A 21,520-nucleotide genomic window follows, 5' to 3' on the forward strand; every position below is an offset into this window, starting at 1 on the left:
TGCACGTACATATGTAGAGAAACGCTTGGGACGTCTGAATTGTAAATATATAATAACATGAGTTTAAATAATCAATCAAAAGGATGAGTAACAGGAAGTCTTTGATGATTTCCCCTCGTCACAAGTTCGCGTGGATTCGTTCATCTGGGTATGATCCCATCAAAATGGGGGGAAAAAAAAAAAGATTTTGATTCACCAAATAAGTATCAGATATCGGATTCACCTTACATATTTGAAATCAATATATCTTGAGTCACAGCGAGGGAGTCGACAGTCAGAATAGATCTACTTATACAAAGTTAATTTGTTAACTGTTAGGCCCAGAAATAAAACAAAAACGAACCCACACTATTTGATTTCTTTCCCTGGTTGATATCGAATTCATCTGGTTGATTGAAGTGTATACTTTATACGCATAGTATGCAAAGATAAATGCATCGTGGGTATTGTTTATGATGTTTAGTAAACTCATGATATCATGCTCAAAGCTCTTTGTTTACGGTATCCAGGAAGCAGAGACAAGACAGGACTCCTACTCGCACATGTGTAGTTGTTTACGTTAACAGAGGCCACGCCCACTTCCGGTCTAGGGATACGACTGGTGTTGCACAGTTACTCGAGCGTAGTAGGCAGACGTGGGTTCAAATTATTTTGTATAATCAAGGATTGCATCACTGGAAGTAATGCAAAATTTGGCGGACACAGATCAACATCTGATACAAGTAAAGTGAGATGGCCTCCTCTGGAACGGGAGACCATGATCAACTCCGGCAGTCCATCGTAGAGAAGTTGGACGGGAATCCGTGTTATAAAGAGACCGATGTGTTCCTGAAATCACTTTTTGAAAGTTCGACATCGAAGCGAAATAAGAAGGACCACGGACAGGCTGAAAAGTATGTTGCTTTCTTTCTGCCAATGACTTCATTTAGAACATTGCATGAACGCGACTAGTGGAAGGGAAGTAACTCTAATGCTGTACTTGGTAACCAATATATACTTTAGATCTGCCATAAAATAATTTTGGAATGACAAATTTTAGACTCATCGAAACATTGAATGGGTTGACAGGTATAAAGGACAGTAGAGTGAGTTACACCCTATATATTTTATTGTATTTGTTCGAATTTTAAATAATATATATATTTAAAAGTGTATGTATTTTATCAGAGACATATATATATATGTCTCTGATTTAATTAATATATGGTTAAATAAAAACTTTGTGTACATTTGTCATTTATATTTATAACGTCATCATTGCTTTCATATATCTTATGTTAGGTGGTTGTTTTGGGCACGACATGAATCCAAGCTCAGGTGTGTGAGAGCCAGCGTCCCTGTAGGTGTGTTGCCAGAAGGAATAGAGGGAGAATTGGTGGATGTCAAGGTGTTTTCTAGAGGGCCAGACGATGCGATATATGACAACAATGACCTCATCAGACGCAAGGTATTTTGCTCACAAAGTCTCTAAACACAAAGTCTCTCAACACAAGGCATACCCCACCTGACAAAGTCTATAAACACACAAGGTATACCCCACCTGACAAAGTGTATAAACACACAAGGTATACCTACCTGACAAAGTCTATAAACACACAAGGTATACCTACGTGACAAAGTCTATAAACACACAAGGTATACCTACCTGACAAAGTCTATAAACACACAAGGTATACCTACCTGACAAAGTCTATAAACACACAAGGTATACCTACCTGACAAAGTCTATATACATAAGGTATACCTACCTGACAAAGTCTATAAACACACACAAGGTATACCTACCTGACAAAGTCTATATACATAAGGTATACCTACCTGACAAAGTCTATAAACACACAAGGTATACCTACCTGACAAAGTCTATATACATAAGGTATACCTACCTGACAAAGTCTATAAACACACACAAGGTATAACTACCTGACAAAGTATACACACAAGGTATACCTACCTGACAAAGTCTATATACACAAGGTATACCTACCTGACAAAGAGTATAAACACACAAGGTATACCTACCTGACAAAGTCTATAAACACACAAGGTATACCTACCTGACAAAGTCTATAAACACACAAGGTATACCTACCTGACAAAGTATACACACAAGGTATACCTACCTGACAAAGTATACACACAAGGTATACCTACCTGACAAAGTCTATATACACAAGGTATACCTACCTGACAAAGTCTGTAAATGTAAGAGGAGTAGAAAAATGCACGGTCATAACAGAGTTTGAACCTGGGACTTCTGAACACTAACCGGATGCTCTACCTGGTCGCCAATGATAGACTCAGTTCAGATTCCAATTCATAAATAAATAAGGTATACCTCATCTGACAAAGTCTATAAACACACACATAAGGTATACCTACCTGACAAAGTATACACACAAGGTATACCTACCTGACAAAGTCTATAAACAAGGTATACCTACCTAACAAAGTCTATATACACAAGGTATACCTACCTGACAAAGTCTATAAACACACAAGGTATACCTACCTGACAAAGTCTATATACACAAGGTATACCTACCTGACAAAGTATACACACAAGGTATACCTACCTGACAAAGTCTATAAACACACAAGGTATACCTACCTGACAAAGTGTATAAACACACAAGGTATACCTACCTGACAAAGTCTATAAACACACACAAGGTATACCTACCTGACAAAGTGTATAAACACACAAGGTATACCTACCTGACAAGTACCCCTGACAAAGTGTATAAACACACAAGATATACCTACCTGACAAAGTCTATAAACACACACAAGGTATACGTACCTGACAAATTCATACACACACAAGCTATACCTAGAATGTGATCTTTTCACATTCTGTCTCTCAATCTGTCTATCCGTCCATGAAGCATTTTGTCCAGTACATATCTCATAATTGTCTTGTATTTATTTATAGATACTGTATTCAACCCAATAAATACACCTGTCCCTATAAGTGTACCCCAATCTTTTCATAGAAAGAGAATGTGTGCACGAATTGAAACATAAAAAAGGTTTTACTCACTGATCTGCCAATATACACTTAGTCTTTCAGACAAAGGACTTCTCATATTCAGTGTTTCTCACAATACTCTGCCCTGTCATTTCTTCATGTAGATGATATTATGACCTGATATTTGTAGGTGGCGAGGGGGAACTGTTTTCTCCATCTGACATCGGGAACAGAAACAGGTGTATCATGTGTCCTCCAGGCCATGAAGAAGTTTACAGGGGGTCTTGGTGATGATGATGACAGAGAGAGTGGAGACACATTCGTCTGGCAGAAATATTTCACTAAAGTATGTAGAGTACTAGTATCCTGACATCAAGATTTTGAATTTTTCCTGTTGTTGAATCCAAAAAAAAAAAAAAAGTTTTGAAATTTATATGATTGAACTCTACCATGGTATTTATTTAAATGAACTATACCATGATATTTATATAACTTAACTATACTAACTGTGATATTTATATAAATTAACTATACTGTGATATTTATATGAATTAACTATACTTTGGTATTTATATAAATTAACTATACTGTGATATTTATATAAATTAACTATACTGTGATATTTATATAAATTAACTATACTGTGATATTTATATTTAAATTAACTATACTGTGATATTTCACTTGTTCTATCATATTAATGAAGAAGGAAATGCTTTGATGATATAAATATGGTTATAGAATCTAGTGTGTAAGAGTTTGATATATCCTGTTCATTTTTTATGACCATTGGTGATATAAATATGGCTATAAAAATATAATCTAGATAATCTAGTGTGTAAGAGTTTGAGATATCCTGTTCATTTTTTTATGACCAATGACAGAACAGTTATCAGTTCCTTAGGAATATTTGATATTTTGTCACATTAGTCTCTAGATAATGCCTCTGTAGTCATAGCAACAAGGAAAGCCAATGGAGAAGCAGCACATTTGAGTTGTCGTTTGATTGGTGGAGAGTATGTGTTGTGTGGAGGCTCCAAAAATGTACACATGTTGTTCAGAAGAAAAGGTATAACATATTTACTGTATATGTGAAAAAAAGTATAAAATCTATTTTGTACCTATTTTAACAGATAATTATTTATATGTTGATTAAAAGTAGAATCACATGGAAAGATTATGATATCTCCAGACAAATTATGTGGGAAAAATGAAGATTCCTGAAAGAAAAAAAAGAAAATTAGTTTTACTGAATTTTTGTTGAAAGTGTCATGGGAGTTTTCTATGACAGTTTTTATCCATAAAATACCACACTTTTTCTATTAAAATGACTCATACCAGTATATATATATACTTATCTTCCTGAAGAGGACATAGCTAAATATGGAGAGCCTCGCTTCAGAATCGCTAGAGAAGTGTGTGCAACGATCATGGATTCCATAGATAAGATGAAACCAGAGGAAAAGGAGAGGTAAAACACTGATATTATCTCATCCTCTCATGTTACACAAACACAAGATAAAGTTTAATATATTTCTTGAATTTGATGTAGAAAAAATACCTGAGACTGGATGGAAACTTGGTCATTAATATGTGTTAATTTATTTTGTGTACAGACTGTTGAAGTTCCTGGTGATCAGTCAATATACAGGTGTGTTTGAAATCCTTGCACCTGACCACCAACATGTCGAAGATCTTTCTTACCTGTCTGGGTAGGTAGAGAGTACTATAGCCAATTGGTCAAAGGGAGATAATTAGAAAAAAAATGTGGTATATTTCCAGTACACTTGCTGTTCTTCCCATCTTGAGTAAAGTTATTTTAAGTTTGATAAAAAAATGATATGCCTTCATAAATTGTTTGGCAACAAAACTTACAAAAAAGGGCCATGAAAGCAAATTGATTGTTTTGACAACAGAACAATTTTATCACAGTGTAATCTCATGTAATGTCCGATACAATTCTATCTTCAATATAATCAATGATGTTTTATTGGTCTTTTAAAAAAATTGATATTCAGAAAAAAAGTTACATGGTATTTTAGTTTTATGAAAAAAAAGTTACATTCTCTTTTAGTTTCATGGATCTGAGAAGACAGGATTTTTTGGGGATCAGTAGGGGAAGGGGAAATATTAAGTCTGTGACTCACAACAAAATGAAAAAGTTCTAATCTTTGACATTAAATTTGATCAGATTATCTGTTACTGTGAAGTCTGTTACGTTTACATCATAAATATATTACCATAAAATTTTGTTTACTATGTTTAGCTGTAATTACATGTTTGATGCTCGCTATGAACCTACAGTATCAAAAATCTGAAGGATATTATTGTTGTTTCAGTCCAGAGCTACACTTCATCACATGGACACGCTGTGACCTTGACCCGTCAGGAGAGGATGTTGCAGCTGTTCCACCCCACATTGGTATAGAGGTAGGGATAAATTGCTCATAGTTTTATTTCTATATTTGTCTCACTTTAGTTGGTGATATTGTTGAATTCTATGGTTTGTCAACAATTTGCTTTCTGCTCTGTAAGTTCGAACCTGTATCAACAGCTTGATGTTATAGTAGGCAGTACGATTCAGGTACTTATTACTTAGTTCATTTACATAGTCTTACATTTATATTTATTGGGTGGTCGAGTGGACGGGTGGTCAGATGGTCGGGTGGCATGGTGGAAACGCATTCCCTGTCACCTAGATGGCTGGGGTTTGTTTGCCCGATCAGATGTGAAATGGTATGGGGGTCACCTGCCTAACCATTTGGGTTTTCACCATGTACTTCGGTTTCCTTCTACACTAAGACCCGCCATTACTTCCTTCTGGGCCCACAGGACTGATTTACATAAGCTGGTATAACTTGTTTTGGAATTGTTGTAAATGGAAAAAAATTATATTCACTTAATTAAGCAGTAATCTTATTGTAGCACCTTTCGCGTGGGAAGCCTTTCACCTAATTATAAAGGTGCTATCAAAGGTAATATAGGAGTTCCACTTCATTGTGTTAAATCTGTTAAAATTTAGTACTAATTATTAGTGTGTCAGAGTTAGTCTGTTTAGAGTATACGTGTACTTAAATACTGTATGTTAATAGAAATATTTTGTCTCACAGACAACCCGAACCCGCCATGTGCTTGCTGGAAGAGACCTTTTTATTGTTTTCAGCAAGGAGAGTTACAAACAGGGTGGGACTAATCATAGAGTCGGAGACTGTGACATATATCTGGAATACTACTTTATAGCAAATACATAACGGGAAACAAGTAATACAACTTATATTAATCTCTGTCGTTGGCCCTGATGGAAGTATGCAAGGGGTCTTAGTGTGGCAGGAAACCGGAATATCCGGAGAAACATATGTGGTCGGGCAGGTGATACTTCAAATACATGTGGTCGGGCAGGTGATACTTCAAATACATGTGCTCTATATTGTGTTTAACTTACTATATGATTAGTTTATTATTTCTAGACTTTTTATCCCATTCTTTGGACTAACAAGTTGCCGAAATTTTCTGATCAGAAATTAGTGAATTAGATATTTCAGGTGACACGTCAATATTCTATAGTTCATCTCCTTGATGTCATCAATAGTTTAGATGTGATATGGTTTTCTACAGATAGCTCAAGCTTTAGGTCTGAAGACAGTCAAGTATGACCAAGTGGCCATCCCAAACCTGGACAGGAGGATGAAGGAGGTAATGTCTTCAAAGTCGTAATCAGCTAAAAAATATTTACTGTATCTTCATATTCAACTAGATGTATTATAATGACTGAAAATGAAGTATTTTATTGATATTTTGTACAGTGCTTTACTCAGAAATCCAGCAATAACTGTTAAATATACATTATACCATTTCAGACACTAGTTGGAGAAACTAGCTGTATAGTTTGTAACTCCATGTACTATAAAACTGAACATTTGACATTGTAATAATAAAGCCATATGCTGTAGTTAATTAGGTATTCCGTACATGTCAACTTGTTTAGTCCATCTTATAGTATAAAACTTAGTGCTGTATGAAAGTTTTGTTTTTCAAAGATAAAATGATGTATGATTATTTGTCCTAGATCAGACAAGGGTACCAGTTTGAGGGAGAAGTATTGTATTTCATTGACAGTCAGGGCGTAGTTATGGGACTCCTGAAGAAGAAGACAGTGTGGTGAGGCTATAGTTATCGTATTTCCGCTCTATATCTAATTATTACTTAATCATCCAAAACACTAGTCCCAAACACTGGCTTCTCATCCTTCCCAGTACAGAGACAAAACACTAGTTCTAAACACCAGCTTCTCATCCTTCACAGTACAGAGACAAAACACCAATCCCAAACACCGGCTTCTCATCCTTCCCAGTACAGAGACAAATTACTAGTCCAAAACACTAGTCCAAAACACCTGCTTCTCATCCTTCCCAGTACAGAGACAAATCACTAGTCCAAAACACTGGCTTCTCATCCTTCCCAGTACAGAGACAAAACAAAGGATGAGAAGTCGGTGTTTGGGACTAGCGTTTTGTCTCTGTACTGGGAAGGATTAGAAGCTGGTTTTAGGGACTAATATTTTGTCTCTGTACTGGGAAGGATGACAAGCCGGTGTTTGGGACTAGTGTTTTGTCTCTGTACTAGGAAGGATGGAAGCAGGTGTTTAGAACTATTGTTTTACCAAATTGATGGTCTTTTTTTGTGAAATTATTTTTAACATGCTGTTTTTAATTTATTTTCAATTGATAGGTATGTTTCCATACCATAAGAACATTGTCAGTGATGTGGTACACTAATTACCTTAATTGTTTTAATGAAAATAAAATAAAAAATCAAATGAAAACACTTATTTGATTCCAGGTATATCATGTGTAGAGCAGTCAGGGAAAAACTCCGAGCTGCCTGTATCTCTCAGTCTAAATACAGGGAACAATTCACCATCAACAGAGTACTGAAAAAGGTAGGACCACTTGATGGTGTTAACTTCATTATTAATTGTGTAGAAATGTACTCCTGTCTTATTATGGCTATTCCAGAATTATCTCTGTGGGAGGGGAGGGAGGCACTGACATTAGGGCTATTCCAGAATTATCTCTGTGGGAGGGGAGGGAGGCACTGACATTAGGGCTATTCCAGAATTATCTCTGTGGAAGGGGAGGGAGGCACTGACATTAGGGCTATTCCAGAATTATTTCTGTGGGAGGGGTGGAAGGTACTGACATTAGGGCTATTCCAGAATTATCTCTGTGGGAGGGGAGGGAGGTACTGACATTAGGGCTATTCCAGAATTATCTCTGTGGGAGGGGTGGGAGGCACTGACATTAGGGCTATTCCAGAATTATCTCTGTTGGAGGGGTGGGAGGCACTGACATTAGGGCTATTCCAGATTTATCTCTGTGGGAGGGGAAGGAGGCACTGACATTAGGGCTATTCCAGAATTATCTCTGTGGGAGGGGAGGGAGGCACTGACATTAGGGCTATTCCAGAATTATCTCTGTTGGAGGGGAGGGAGGCACTGACATTAGGGCTATTCCAGAATTATCTCTGTGGGAGGGGAGGGAGGCACTGACATTAGGGCTATTCCAGAATTATCTCTGTTGGAGGGGAGGGAGGCACTGATATTAGGGCTATTCCAGAATTATTTCTGTTGGAGGGATGGGAGTAAAGTGCTGTTTTTCTAATATTCCTTTTACTAAATTAGGTTTTGTATTTGAATGGGGATGGGGTGTCTCCCCTCCCACACAGATAATTTTGGAACAGCTCTTGATTATTGCTGGAGCATACCAAACAAATGATTCAATCAATCAATTTTAACTCTGACCAAATAGAAATTCTGAAACTATGTTCCAATTCCATTAACTTTTCAACAAACTATGTTCTATTCCATTAACTGTTTGTCAAATTAAGATCTATTCCAGAAACTGTTCATCAAAATAATATTATTATGGTCTATTCCATAAACTGTGCATCTAACTATGGGCAAACCATAAACTGTTCATCAAATTAAGATCTATTCCAGAAACTGTTCATCAAAATAATATTATTATGGTCTATTCCATAAACTGTGCATCCAACTATGGGCAAACCATAAACTGTTCATCAAATTATGGTCTATTCCATAAACTGTTCATTAAACTTTGGTGTATTTCATAAGCCGTTCATAAAACTATGGTCTATTTCATAAACTGTTCATTAAACTTTGGTGTATTCCATAAACCGTTCATAAAACTATGGTCTATTCCATAAACTGTTCATTAAAGTTCTTGTATCTTCCATCAAGTGAAATAGTGAGATTACTGTTTTACAGGTAGAGAAGAGGATGAGGGAGATACAAAAATGGCTGGCTCTAGATGATGAAGTAATCGACTTCTGGAATGTAAATAGTATATCTCAAATTCTATAGCAATGCAATGAGTGAGCTTGGTTAAGAAAATTAAATCCAATCATGGAAAGCAATCTGGATTATTAACTTTAATTAATAAGAAATAAACAAGATATGAATACAGCTTATCATTTTAAAAACTAAAATCTGTAATCAGCATATGTGCTTTACATAATATCAAAAGATTGAATCTTTCATATCTTAAACAGACTCTTGGTGGCAAGTTCTTGCAGTGGACATTGAAGAAATTTGAAGAAGGTTCCATTACAAAGGATGAAATAGCCGACAAATTCCCTGTTGTTTGGTAATTATATTTTGTTTCTGTAATGAATGGTTTGATAACAACACTTCAGAATAGACTGTACCTGTATAAAACATGTAGTATGAATCCATGATGTTCAAGGATAGTGTTCATTTACCATGGGTAACTAGGAATTGGTTGCCAGAAGAGCATACAATAATTCTGATGTTCCTTACATGCTGGGTATCTAAAATTTATGTGTGGATACATTTCTGGAAGAATTGTGTCACATACCAAAAGTTAATTGCTCTGACCTGTGATGTGACCTTCTCTTCTTGGGAAGACTAGTAAAAGAAGGTCACCATGACCTGTTTTAATCTATAAAAAAAAGTCTCCAGATTTTATCTTTAAGGGATTGTGTATACATAGGTACGTCTTGGAAGACTCTGTGTCATGTACAAGCGTCGGATTAATGTGACTTATATGTTTAATTTTGACCTACATTAAAAGAAATATTGATGCTAAATTTTATCGAGGTGACTTAAGTGCCAAATACCTCAGTATGTAAAATGATGGCATGTCATCCTGCAACCTCCACATTTATCATTTATATAAGTAATGATCTGTGATACCATGTTATATTATGATTGTATTGAAGGAAGAATTTAAATCATTTCCAGGAAATCATTTCTACAAAGCACACATGAATGTGATGATTATTCTGCTCTAAAGAAGAAAGGGGCAGATAACTCTACTCATCCAGGGCGTGATGATAATCATGAGACAGGCGACAATTCAAGCTATGACAAACATTCAAATCAAACAGGGACTGACAATTTTACTGATTCTTGTGATCTGTGCGAGACAAATAGCAATTCAGAGAATGAAACCAACGGTGACAAAAGCTCAGCTGGAGTAGGGGCAGATAACTCTAATGATCCAGGGAGCTCGAGTGATACTTACGAGGAAAAAGAAAGATTAACCGATACAGCTGGTGGAACTTGTCTGACTGAGAACCGATTTTCTGTATTAGAAAATGCCATTGAAAGTAAAATGGCAGCTACAGAACTAAACAAGTGTGAAGACAGTCCTCATTGATAATGATTGTCTGTAGGGCTGTTAGACACGGGTAAATACATCAACTGATCACCATATCTGAATTGGTGTGTAGCTATTTTAATAAACTTGCTCAGTTATTTACTGTAAACTTTTAAAATTTGTATAGGAATTTATATATTTATAAGGAAGTGTACTATATTTATGTCATTTTTAACTATTAATTGTAAACATTTTGTACAACCACCAATTTTATATTTCCTGTGAAATACCATTATATAAATATGCATGGTTCTTCTGGCTTGTTTACATATTGGTCATATTTATTTAAATAAGAATTGTTTTCTGCTCTGAGGATGAAAAAAAAACCAACAAATTATTTAAGTATGAAGTGTACAGTTGTTATTTATCAAGGACAGCTGAAATGTATGACATTATCGTAGAGTTTGTATCCATTAAGACATGTTTTTCTATATAGTTATATCTGTGTTGAGTCATGATTTGATACTCGTAGTATTTATTATTTAGTAATTCAAATAATTTCTAAAATCATAGTTGAATACTTTCATGGCCTGTGTTTGGTCAGTAATATACATTAGGTATCCAGTCCCATTTTTGTTGTAATCTGAAATTATATCATATTTATTGAAAAGTTGTACATGTAATGTTTTTTTTTTTAATTTTCAAAAATGAAATTTTAGAAATAGCAAAGCACTTAAATTCAGAGATAAAATTATATTTTTCTGTAAAAACTTCTAAAAAGTTTTTTTTCATGTTGAACAATGTACTGTAATCATTCTGTTCAACAAAGGACTAATATACAATATAACTATTCCTGTGATATCCTGCACTTTATTGCCAGTGTCTTACACATTTATATAACATATGTACTTTTATTTTTACCGCATTTGTCAATTAATTTGATTATCTTGATTTTTTCCAAACTTGAATACTTTTAAATTTTTTAATGTATACCTTTGTTTTCCATGTTAATTTTCAGAAATTTTATCTACTAGATTTCCCCCCCAGAATACCTTTTATCATTGTATGTTTGACTATATTCTTATTACATACTTTTTCAAATGTTACATACAGTTTTAATATTTATTGCCTCCAAGGAGAACTAATAGCACTCTAGTTTGATATGAAGATACATATATTAATCACTAAAACTACTTTTCTCTGTTTCAGCTTTAATAAATAGAGGATATTTTGTCTATATTTTAACTATACTGTCAATCATTTGTCAAAATCATGGGGCATGAATACAATTTCAATTTTATCATTGGTTTTTCATAAAAATATTTTGGAAGTTTTAATAAGATTTCCAAACAACCTAACCAGCTCCATAATTGTGCATATGTCCCATATTTTTGAATATCCATCAAGTGATATGCTGACTGTACCTCAGTTATCAACATATGTGATAGAACCTTTAATATCCCCTTATCAAGATCGTACTGTAATACTGCAGACCACCATTCCGTCTGTCCATCCACGTCAACATTAACAGACAATATCTCAAGTTCAAATAGACTGATCAAACTCGAACTTCACTCAATGCTTCCTAATTGGAGAGTTTGCTTGGGATTTCTTTGCAGGCTTAAAGGTAAAAAAGAAAAGTGAGGGAGTTTCTTGAACTAATGAACTCAAACTTAAGTTAACACAGTGCTTCCCTACCAACACACAGAAAATTTATTTTGGTCGATAATGAGAATTCCCTTATACAGATCTTGTTAAGATTGCCATCATTTCTGCACAATTAAGTTCAAGTGGACAAAATCTGTCCACATTTAGGTATTTAACATGTATAGTCAAATTACGATACAACAATTCATCCCCGCTATGAGTCAATTACTTCATAGTATGGTACAATTTGTCTCAGAGCTGTAGGTCAGTCCAACTTAGTATGGTACAATTTGATAGAGCTGTACATGTGGGTCAGTCCAATTTAGTATGGTACGATTTGAAAGAGCTGTGGGTCAGTCCACTTTAGTATGGTACAATTTGATAGAGCTGTAGGTCAGTCATGATCATACATTCTGGTATATAAGGTCCCACAATACTTGCATTAACAGCTTATGGTTATCCTTTGTAAGCTTTTCAATTTCCCTCAGTTTTCAGCTACTGGTATCCATCTCTCACCAATGGAGATGAGACACAGTTCAAAACTCATATTGCAAACTTAAATAAAACTTTCAAACTTCATATAATGTCTTTGTGATTTTTGATGTTGAGAATTTAAAGGTGAGATATATGCATATTGATATCCACAGGGCCTTGGCACAAATGATAAATTCTAAATTGCTGTCCATATCATATATGGACCATATAAGCCTGGTATCTGGCATTCACTGGAAATATGTTATATTTCCACTGGAAATATGTTATATTTCACTGTTGTTTGGTAAACAAACAAGATCATAATTAACCGGTATTAGGTTTCAACTTTATAACATAATATTCTTCATGATTTTAGGTTTTTTTTCACAAATATTCTTATCTAATGAATTTTAATTTCTTTTACAATCATTTAAAAATTTCACCAAAATCAATCAAATGTACAATGTCATATTTATTCAATGATGTTTATTATTAACAGAAATATATATAATACAATCATATGGATGATAATCTGGTGTGCTGGTGCAGCTGTTTATTGTGTGGGCCAATGTAACCACATGGAAACTGCAAGTAATCTTCAACTGATAACATCCTTTCTATAAACCATCCTTTCTATAAACCTGCTGAATGCAATTCTTTAAGGTATCAATCATTTCCTTTTTAGCTATGTGTCAATTCTGAATTGGGCTAAGAAACTTTTTTCAAAAAGATTCAAGTAAAGCAGTTTTCTCTTTTTTTTTTCAAATTTCAAACTAAAATGATGTACTATTCCATAAGAGCTTCTCTTCTTCTCTTTTGAGAAAACAAGAGATCATCCCAACAACCATTTGTAGGACTTCAACACATCTAAGACACAGGGCCACGTCACATACCAGGAGTGATTTTAAATGCTTATTGCCAAATATTTTAAGTAGACAGAAGTCTATTGTATCTGGCTAATATGTAGCTCCACTGCGTCTTTCCTCATAGTAAAAGAGCACTATTTATGATGAAATAGCACTATGACATATCACTCTTTTTAACTTAAGTTTACAACTTTCACTTTCCACTTTTACTCTTAGTGTCTTTCTTGTCATCCGTCTTACTCTTATCAGAATCTTTCTTATCAGAGTCCTTCTCTTTTTCTTCCTTTTCCTTTTTCTCTTTCTTCTCCTTACTCAAGTCCTTAACCTCACTTTTCTCTGCCTCACGGTTTTGTAATTTGTTTCCTATGAGATTATGTAAGGCGATCACCGATCTAATAAGGGAGGCCAAATACACGACCAACATCTGATCATTGGTTTTCACATACACAGATTTAACAAAGTCTTGGAGGTTGACGTCGGGGAGTAGGTTGAACACATCCTGAAGCTGGTATATGATCTGGTGGTTTACTGGTAACTGTTGTGATGTGACTTTCTGTAGGTAACTGTTTATGTCGGTGATGTGGGAATGTAAACCCTTCAGACCCATCAGCTGGTTCGTGATCCTTTGTGACAGAGAGCCCACTGTTGTGTCTTTAATATCCCTGTAATACAATAATCCAACATCAATTTTGAGTACAAATGTATCTATAAAGACCAGTTTTTACCTCCTAGTTATTACTTTATAGAAACTGATGCATAAATTAACAATTACGGCACAACAGGACAACTTTTTTTTTTGCCATCAGAGACCTGTATGGCATTGGATGACTCCCTGAAATATAGAGTTGAGAGGAAATATTGAAACCTCTCAACCAGAAGAAAACAGCTTTATAAAAACACAAGAGGCCTAGAGGACCTGAATTGCTCACACGACCAGTAGGAATAATGGTAAAGTTATTTCCAATTTTCATGTTGACTTGTTATCTGTTAGTGATGTTTTAGGAAATAGTAGACAATGTAGGATTTTGCATAAATGCATTGTCTCAAGTCAGTTAATGGTATTCAAATACCAAACAAGAGATCCCAGAGGGATCTTGGCGCCCACCATTGAATGATCTTCATAGGTTCCATGTCAGATTGATCTTTTCTCTACTTTTCCCTTCATTTTACCAATCTGTGCAAATTGAGACATCCCTCCAGTACTTTTCAAACAAGGGAATCCTAGCTATATAAAAAATTTGAGATTTAACGATAATGGCTGTTTGTTTGCCAGGTTGTTTTCAGGACAGACTGGTCCAAAAATGCAATACAAGGGACCAAGGGGAACCTACTTATGAAATTTGAGAAAGATCCATTCAGTACTTTCTCAGAAATAGCGATAACAAACTTCAATTGTCAAAATCCAAGATGGCTGCCTGTCGGCCATGTTGTTTTCAGATTGGTCTCAAAACACAATATACATAACTATGCACCAAGGGAATCTTACATATGCAATTTGAGAAAGATCCATTCAGAACATTCTCAGAAATAGTGATAACAAACTTCAATTGTCAAAATCCAAGATGGCTGCCTGTCGGCCATGTTGTTTTCAGATTGGTCTCAAAACACAATATGCATAACTAGGCACCAAGGGAATCTTACATATGCAATTTGAGAAAGATCCATTCAAAACATTCTCAGAAATAGATATAACAAACTTCAATTGTCAAAATCCAAGATGGCTGCCTGTCGGCCATGTTGTTTTCCGATTGGTCTCAAAACATAATATGCATAACTAGGCACCAAAGGAAACCTATATATGAAATTTCAGAAAGATCCATTCAGTACATTCTCAGAAATAGTGATAACAAACTTCAATTGTCAAAATCCAAGATGGCTGCCTGTCGGCCATGTTGTTTTCCGATTGGTCTCAAATCGCAATATGCATAACTAGGCACCAAGGGGAACCTACATATGAAATTTGAGAAAGATCCATTCAGTACTTTCTCAGAAATAGCGATAACAAACTTCAATTGTCAAAATCCAAGATGGCTGCCTGTCAGCCATGTTGTTATCCGATTGGTCTCAAATCGCAATATGCATAACTAGGCACCAAGGGGAACCTTCATATGCAATTTGAGAAAGATCCCTTCAGGGCTTTCTCAGAAATAGCGATAACAAACTTCAATTGTCAAAATCCAAGATGGCTGCCTGTCAGCCATGTTGTTTTCCGATTAGTCTCAAATTGCAATATGCATAACTAGGCACCAAGGGGAACCTACATATGAAATTTGAGAAAGATCCCTTCAGTACTTTCTCAGAAATAGCGATAACAAACTTCAATTGTCAAAATCCAAGATGGCTGCCTGTCGGCCATTTTGTTTTCCGATTAGTCTCAAAACGCAATATGCATAACTAGGCACCAAGGGGAACCTTCATATGCAATTTGAGAAAAATCCCTTCAGGGCTTTCTCAGAAATAGCGATAACAAACTTCAATTGTCAAAATCCAAGATGGCTGCCTGTCAGCCATGTTGTTTTCCGATTGGTCTCAAAACGCAATATGCATAACTAGGCACCAAGGGGAACCTTCATATAAAATTTCAGAAAGATCCCTTCAGTACTTTCTCAGAAATAGCGATAACAAACTTCAATTGTCAAAATCCAAGATGGCAAAAAGTATCTCTATTGGCATACACCATTCAATAAGCACTATGTGCCATGTAAAAATCATTATTTTTTTTTCTAATGAAATTGTTTATGATGAAACTTGATACACAAATCTGTAAGATTGGAATATTTGACAACAAATGAGAAGTTTTTGTTTCCCCGAGTAATCCAATCAATAAGACAATCAATAATCAATAATAATCAATAAGTCTTACCTGAGTAGATGTTCCACTCCCACTTCTTCTGCCTCCTCAGCTCCAATCTCACTTGGCACATGATCAAATGTCTTAGATGTTGGAGTACCATCCTACAATGACAATATTTGAAATAAAATGTTTAGGGCTATTCCAGTAAACTATGTTCCCCACCCCAGGACTCCAGTTTTTGTTTAGGGTGTCACCTATAAAATTTCTTTAAGTAAGAGGTTGGAAACCCAACCATGGACAGAAGCAATTCATTCTGGAGTCAGGTAGATGTTTTAATAGAATAGCTCTTACAAGGTATACAGCATGTGGTTGCTGAAATGGAACTTCCAGGCTTTTAACTCAAATCTTTTTCTAAATATTCATAAGTCATAAATCGAATAAAAAAAAAATTCACTTCAATCTTATACAGGCTAGTTGGTTGCTTTACTTTTCCTCTTTTGTGATTATGGATATCTACCGACTCCAAAGCTCACCTATGATAATTCACTTGAAGACCATCTACTAAAACAAATACATGGTACAAATAAGATGGTTTGATTTTTTTTAACTTTTTGCAAAATTACATTTTCTGTTGTCAAAATTTTGACAAATACTTTTCAATTTCATAATGCATGTGGTGCTCTGTTCCTGGTTTAAGAATTAAACTGGTGTAAATTAAAATGTCATATCTAAAATGTAACAAGGATACTTACATCATGAACCTCCTCCACTGATATATATGCCTCTGTTGGCAGACCAAGATCCTTAGGCTTAGCATCAATTACAACGAGAACAGAGTTTGGACAGTATCTCCTGACCAGCTCATTGATAGCTACATCATTCTGGTGAAGTTTTGGGCCAGTGTGGTACCATCCAACAACCTTCTCTCGTGCTTAATTCATAAATAAGCTTCTTTAAATTCAAATATATAGAAATGTGTTTACAATTACTTTTGAATTTTCCTTTTTTTACATACATGTCTTTTTTTCAGTCATTTTGATCTAGTCCTTGAACACAAGCCTCATCATTTATACAAATTGTTTACTTAAACTTTTTAATAATTGCACTTGATGATCTCAATATATATATATAAGTGTGGCCCAAAAACAAAATCCAAGTTTTCTGTTTAATAATATGACTGCTGATGCTGTTTTGGGAAATATAGAGCCTTTAGCAAAATAACAATGAATGAAAGAAATGGACAAGTGGAAAATACCAATATATATGAGAAGCTGGATATCAAACATAGCTGAATCAGCCTGATTTCTTTCTATTTGAGTTACCAACATCATTTCTAGATATGAAATTTACCATTGACTTTCTTGAACATGCCATACATGCTCTCTAAGTAGTCGTGATCCAGGAACCATACACTCTTGTCTTTGTCATCTTCATCAAATGGCACTGTAAAGACGGGTAAAGATAAACAGCAACTGGATGTAATTTAATTTATTTTTTATTATTATCAATTTTTTTCAGGGGAGGTTTGGTTTGGTTTATATTGTTTTACGTCCTATTAACAGCTAAAGTCATTTAAGGACGGCCTCCCGTGCGCGAGACATGCATGTGTGCGGTGAGTGTGTATGTGTGTTTTGGGAGGCTGCGGTATGTTCGTGTTTAGTCTCCTTGTGATAGGCCGGAACTTTTGCCGATTTATAGTGCTACCTCACTGAAGCATACTGCCGAAGACACCCAGCAGCACACCCCACCCGGTCACATTATACTGACAACGGGCGAACCAGTCGTCCAACTCCAAATATGCTGAGCGCTAAGCAGGAGTAGGACAGAACCTAAAGCCTTCCTCACAGCGACGAACGCTCAACTAAAGGCCAAAAGTGAGGCATTGTCAAGGGAGACATTAGGAAGAAGAAAGTTGTTAAGAAAGAAGAGAAAAGATCAGATCCCAAATTTAGTCGCCTCTTACGATCATGCAATGGGGTCAGCAGGTACAATTCTTACGCCCTACCTGCAGGGCAGTTTTAGGGGAGGGGGCTAATTACAAATTTGTGATTTCTTTGTGTATATTACTAAGACATACTATATAAATATTTCCCAAATTTGTTTCTGCATGATTGAATGTGAAATACTGAGTGAAAACATACTTATCAAATTATCAGGTTGAGAACTAAGGTTGAGAACTACCTCAGAAAGTTGAGGCAGTCGCCATTTTGTGAGACTTGTATTTTACAATTGAAATCAGTGATTTTGGATGCTATATAAAATGAAAACTGTTCAAACAAAGCATTGTTTCCGAAATTTTTGATGTTTCGATAAGATGCACTTGATTGTAAAATATAAAAGTTGTCTCGCAAAATTGAAACTGTCTCGAATGAGGGAGTTCCCAACGGTGACCTGTTTATTAATAATTTACACATTTCTATGTTGTTGCAGCTGATCATATATCATGCACTATATTCAAATAATCAATCAATATCTTGATATTGTGTTTTTTTTTTACCTATACATGTGGGTCTGAGTACATACCCCATACATACATAAGAGGCCACTGATCGGCTGATTTACTAACTATATTTATGGTAAACCCTTAGTCAGTTCAAACAAAAATTAAATAAATATTGATTAACCCTGTTTGAAAATATACAAAATTATGCTTCAGAAAATAAGCAAATTGATACCAGCAAAAATCTCTGTAAAGAGTAAATGTAAATCTGTTACATTACAAAGAAGGCCTGAACAAATAACACACTTGTTACTCATAAATGAGTAAAATGAAAGTAATCATTCAATGTTAATTGATCATATAAGCAGCTTTCTTCATTTTGTGATAAAAATTATCGTTATATCAATCATGAAGCAGCTTAGGCCATTGTGAAGTTAAATCTTAGCATGGTCATATGTTTTATTAGAATCAGAAACTATTGTATATATTATTTCATAATGAATCATCCATTTAATTTATTGAAAACAGAAGTCTACATAACTTAATTGCGTTTTTCTGTCACAGACATACTGCAATGATCACAGATACTGTTACAACCCATTACCTTAAACATGTCTTTGATCAAAGTCTTGGCATTTCTCTGGGGTTAATCGCTGTAAACTTTCAATCGAGTTTTCCAAAAAAAAGTTGAGTAATAAACAACTGATTCAAACTGACTGGAGGTTAATTACCATAAATATGGCATTGACAGAGACGCCCGTCACAAGTTTTCTCACTGTGTGATCTCTAACATTGTTGGAGCTGTCAAGGCTATCTTTGTAACAGAAAAACATTTGAGACTTTTGCAAAGTATTTAAGTGTGTCAAATGCTTTACTGCTACAATAGCTACAGCAAGGTTCCGGGTCGTTTCACTCTAAATCCTGTTCGCCCTAGGTTGTATCGCCCTAAAACTAAAATAAATGTTTGTTTTTTTCTTTGATTTTAAGAACCATTAAATTGTAAGTAACTTGCATTAAAATCAATGTAATGTGTTACAATGTTTTCTTTTCTTGATACCTGTGATACCTGCACACGTGTATACGTATTGTTTTAGGTAATTGTCAGGTCTCATGTTTAGAGAAGTTTTGTTTAATATATTGTTTATTAATAGAAAGCGCAGCTCGAAAGGGCGAAGCCCGTTCGCGTAGCAAACTTAATGGTAGAGATGTCTCGGAAACCCCCCCCCCCCTTTTCCCCCCAATATACTTAGAGTTCAAAAACTTTCTCAGTAACCGGAAACAGGAAGTCACGACAAGATCCAGTGTTGCGCAAGACTGTATTCAAAGCCACAGTCTCGGGAGATAACAAAATATCAACATTTTAAAAATATGCAAATGTTTGACTTCACACTAGTTAGAATTTGTTAATAAAATTTATCTCGAACAATTTCTTAATTTTTTATATTCAAAACGTAACGGTATAATTTTCAACGAAAATATTTCCGGTGTTTTACGAGTGCAGCTCCGGTCCGTTCGAGTTGCATACCACGTGATGTGTGGACTCGGTAAACTTCGGCAGATCTCGCGGAATTCGAGGAGTCACGTGACCACCGTAAATAGATTAGCATCGAAATCACGGTCTTGATCTTCGAGTTTTAAAAACATTACAATATTATATATATCTTACGCTAAATAAAGCCTGTATTTAAATTCACATGATATTTGAGACAGTGATACGACCAGTCTGTTTTACATTTCACACCATCGGAAACTGTACTACGTTCCGCATAGATGAAACAAATCACGTGGGATTTACTATTCTAGTAGACTAGATTATGTGTGCTTGCTTCTCGAATTCCATGGGCACCGGGATTACTGCGCTCTCACATAGGCCATGCCTAAAATTATATTAAGTTTAGTGTGTCAAAGAAATATATATAACCTGACAAAAAATAAGACACGTACAGCCTTGGGTGAACTGACCCGTTACCTAATATTGTGTAATTTTAAATCATTTAATCTGGTATAAGATAAAATCCAGCAATATATGAGCCCCATTTTCATAATTTTACACATTTGCTACATAAAAAATTCCTAATTTCCGCAAATGGGCATTTCGGTTGTATTCTTTTTAAAAAAAATATATTTTTGGTTTCTTCACCCTCTTTATATTGGGTCCTACTAAATCTGATTCTCATTTTCTGTCAAAGGCGAAAACAACTGTGTTTGTACAAAAAACATGTTCATGTTAGGTGCATCTTTTCACCAATAATACGGTATGACTATAATTACAACATGTATACCTGCAAAACTATTTGAAACGTCAAGAACTCCTTGTCTATTTGAACCAAGAAGAACACCAACTACTCGTTTCACATTTCCAACTTTCCCCATCCGATTAAAGTGGTCTACCACGCTTAGAAGGACCAGCGGGTGGACAACCACCTTTGATATCTTTGTTGGATCTGCAGGCGGCATTGCGGTAGGTAAAGTTGCCTTTTTCATTTGTAACCGGCGTTGTAATTCACTGTCGATGACTCTTCAACTTTCCGACAATGGCGTAAGGCGTGCTTCCGGTGTTTTCCCGGAAGTCAGAAATATTAATGCATTTATTTCCACATTTTATCCTGATGACATTTAGTTATCTTACATTTTATTTCTGATAAAGTAGGATTTATAATTACAATCCCGCCGCTTTATGGCTTTCCT

General features: G+C 35.2%; 2 protein-coding genes across 2 annotated transcripts; one reads left to right on the forward strand and one right to left on the reverse strand.

Moving 5' to 3' along the window:
- Positions 1-548: 548 nt before the first annotated feature.
- LOC117337457 lies at positions 549-12,835 on the forward strand. The gene is made up of 13 exons (XM_033898446.1): positions 549-893; positions 1,282-1,447; positions 3,162-3,317; positions 3,902-4,040; positions 4,340-4,442; positions 4,588-4,683; positions 5,311-5,401; positions 6,587-6,664; positions 7,038-7,129; positions 7,811-7,910; positions 9,258-9,326; positions 9,542-9,636; positions 10,254-12,835. Exons 1-13 carry the CDS (start codon positions 733-735, stop codon positions 10,669-10,671), a joined length of 1,764 nt encoding a protein of 587 aa, XP_033754337.1. The 5' UTR covers positions 549-732; the 3' UTR covers positions 10,672-12,835.
- Positions 12,836-13,186: 351 nt separating this feature from the next.
- LOC117337459 (26S proteasome non-ATPase regulatory subunit 7-like) lies at positions 13,187-21,383 on the reverse strand. The gene is made up of 5 exons (XM_033898447.1): positions 21,115-21,383; positions 17,743-17,835; positions 17,145-17,323; positions 16,462-16,553; positions 13,187-14,260 (listed from the first exon to the last, which is right to left on the reverse strand). The coding sequence occupies exons 1-5, from the start codon at positions 21,314-21,316 to the stop codon at positions 13,792-13,794; spliced, it is 1,035 nt and encodes a 344-aa protein (XP_033754338.1). The 5' UTR covers positions 21,317-21,383; the 3' UTR covers positions 13,187-13,791.
- Between the last annotated feature and the right edge of the window lie 137 nt (positions 21,384-21,520).

The sequence above is a fragment of the Pecten maximus genome, chromosome 11, assembly GCF_902652985.1.
Source record: "Pecten maximus chromosome 11, xPecMax1.1, whole genome shotgun sequence".
Classification (NCBI taxonomy): Eukaryota; Metazoa; Mollusca; class Bivalvia; order Pectinida; family Pectinidae; genus Pecten; species Pecten maximus.

Excerpts from the sequence above, each read along its gene's own strand:
- LOC117337457 (XM_033898446.1), top strand. The coding sequence starts at position 733 with ATGGCCTCCTCTGGAACGGGAGACCATGATCAACTCCGGCAGTCCATC. Across the intron at positions 1,448-3,161 it reads ATGACCTCATCAGACGCAAG|GTGGCGAGGGGGAACTGTTT; the intron begins GTATTTTGCTCA and ends TGATATTTGTAG. Across the intron at positions 3,318-3,901 it reads GGCAGAAATATTTCACTAAA|TCTCTAGATAATGCCTCTGT; the intron begins GTATGTAGAGTA and ends TTGTCACATTAG.
- LOC117337459 (XM_033898447.1), bottom strand. The coding sequence starts at position 21,316 with ATGAAAAAGGCAACTTTACCTACCGCAATGCCGCCTGCAGATCCAACA. Across the intron at positions 17,324-17,742 it reads CATGTTCAAGAAAGTCAATG|CACGAGAGAAGGTTGTTGGA; the intron begins GTAAATTTCATA and ends TTATGAATTAAG. Across the intron at positions 16,554-17,144 it reads CAGTGGAGGAGGTTCATGAT|GATGGTACTCCAACATCTAA; the intron begins GTAAGTATCCTT and ends TTGTCATTGTAG.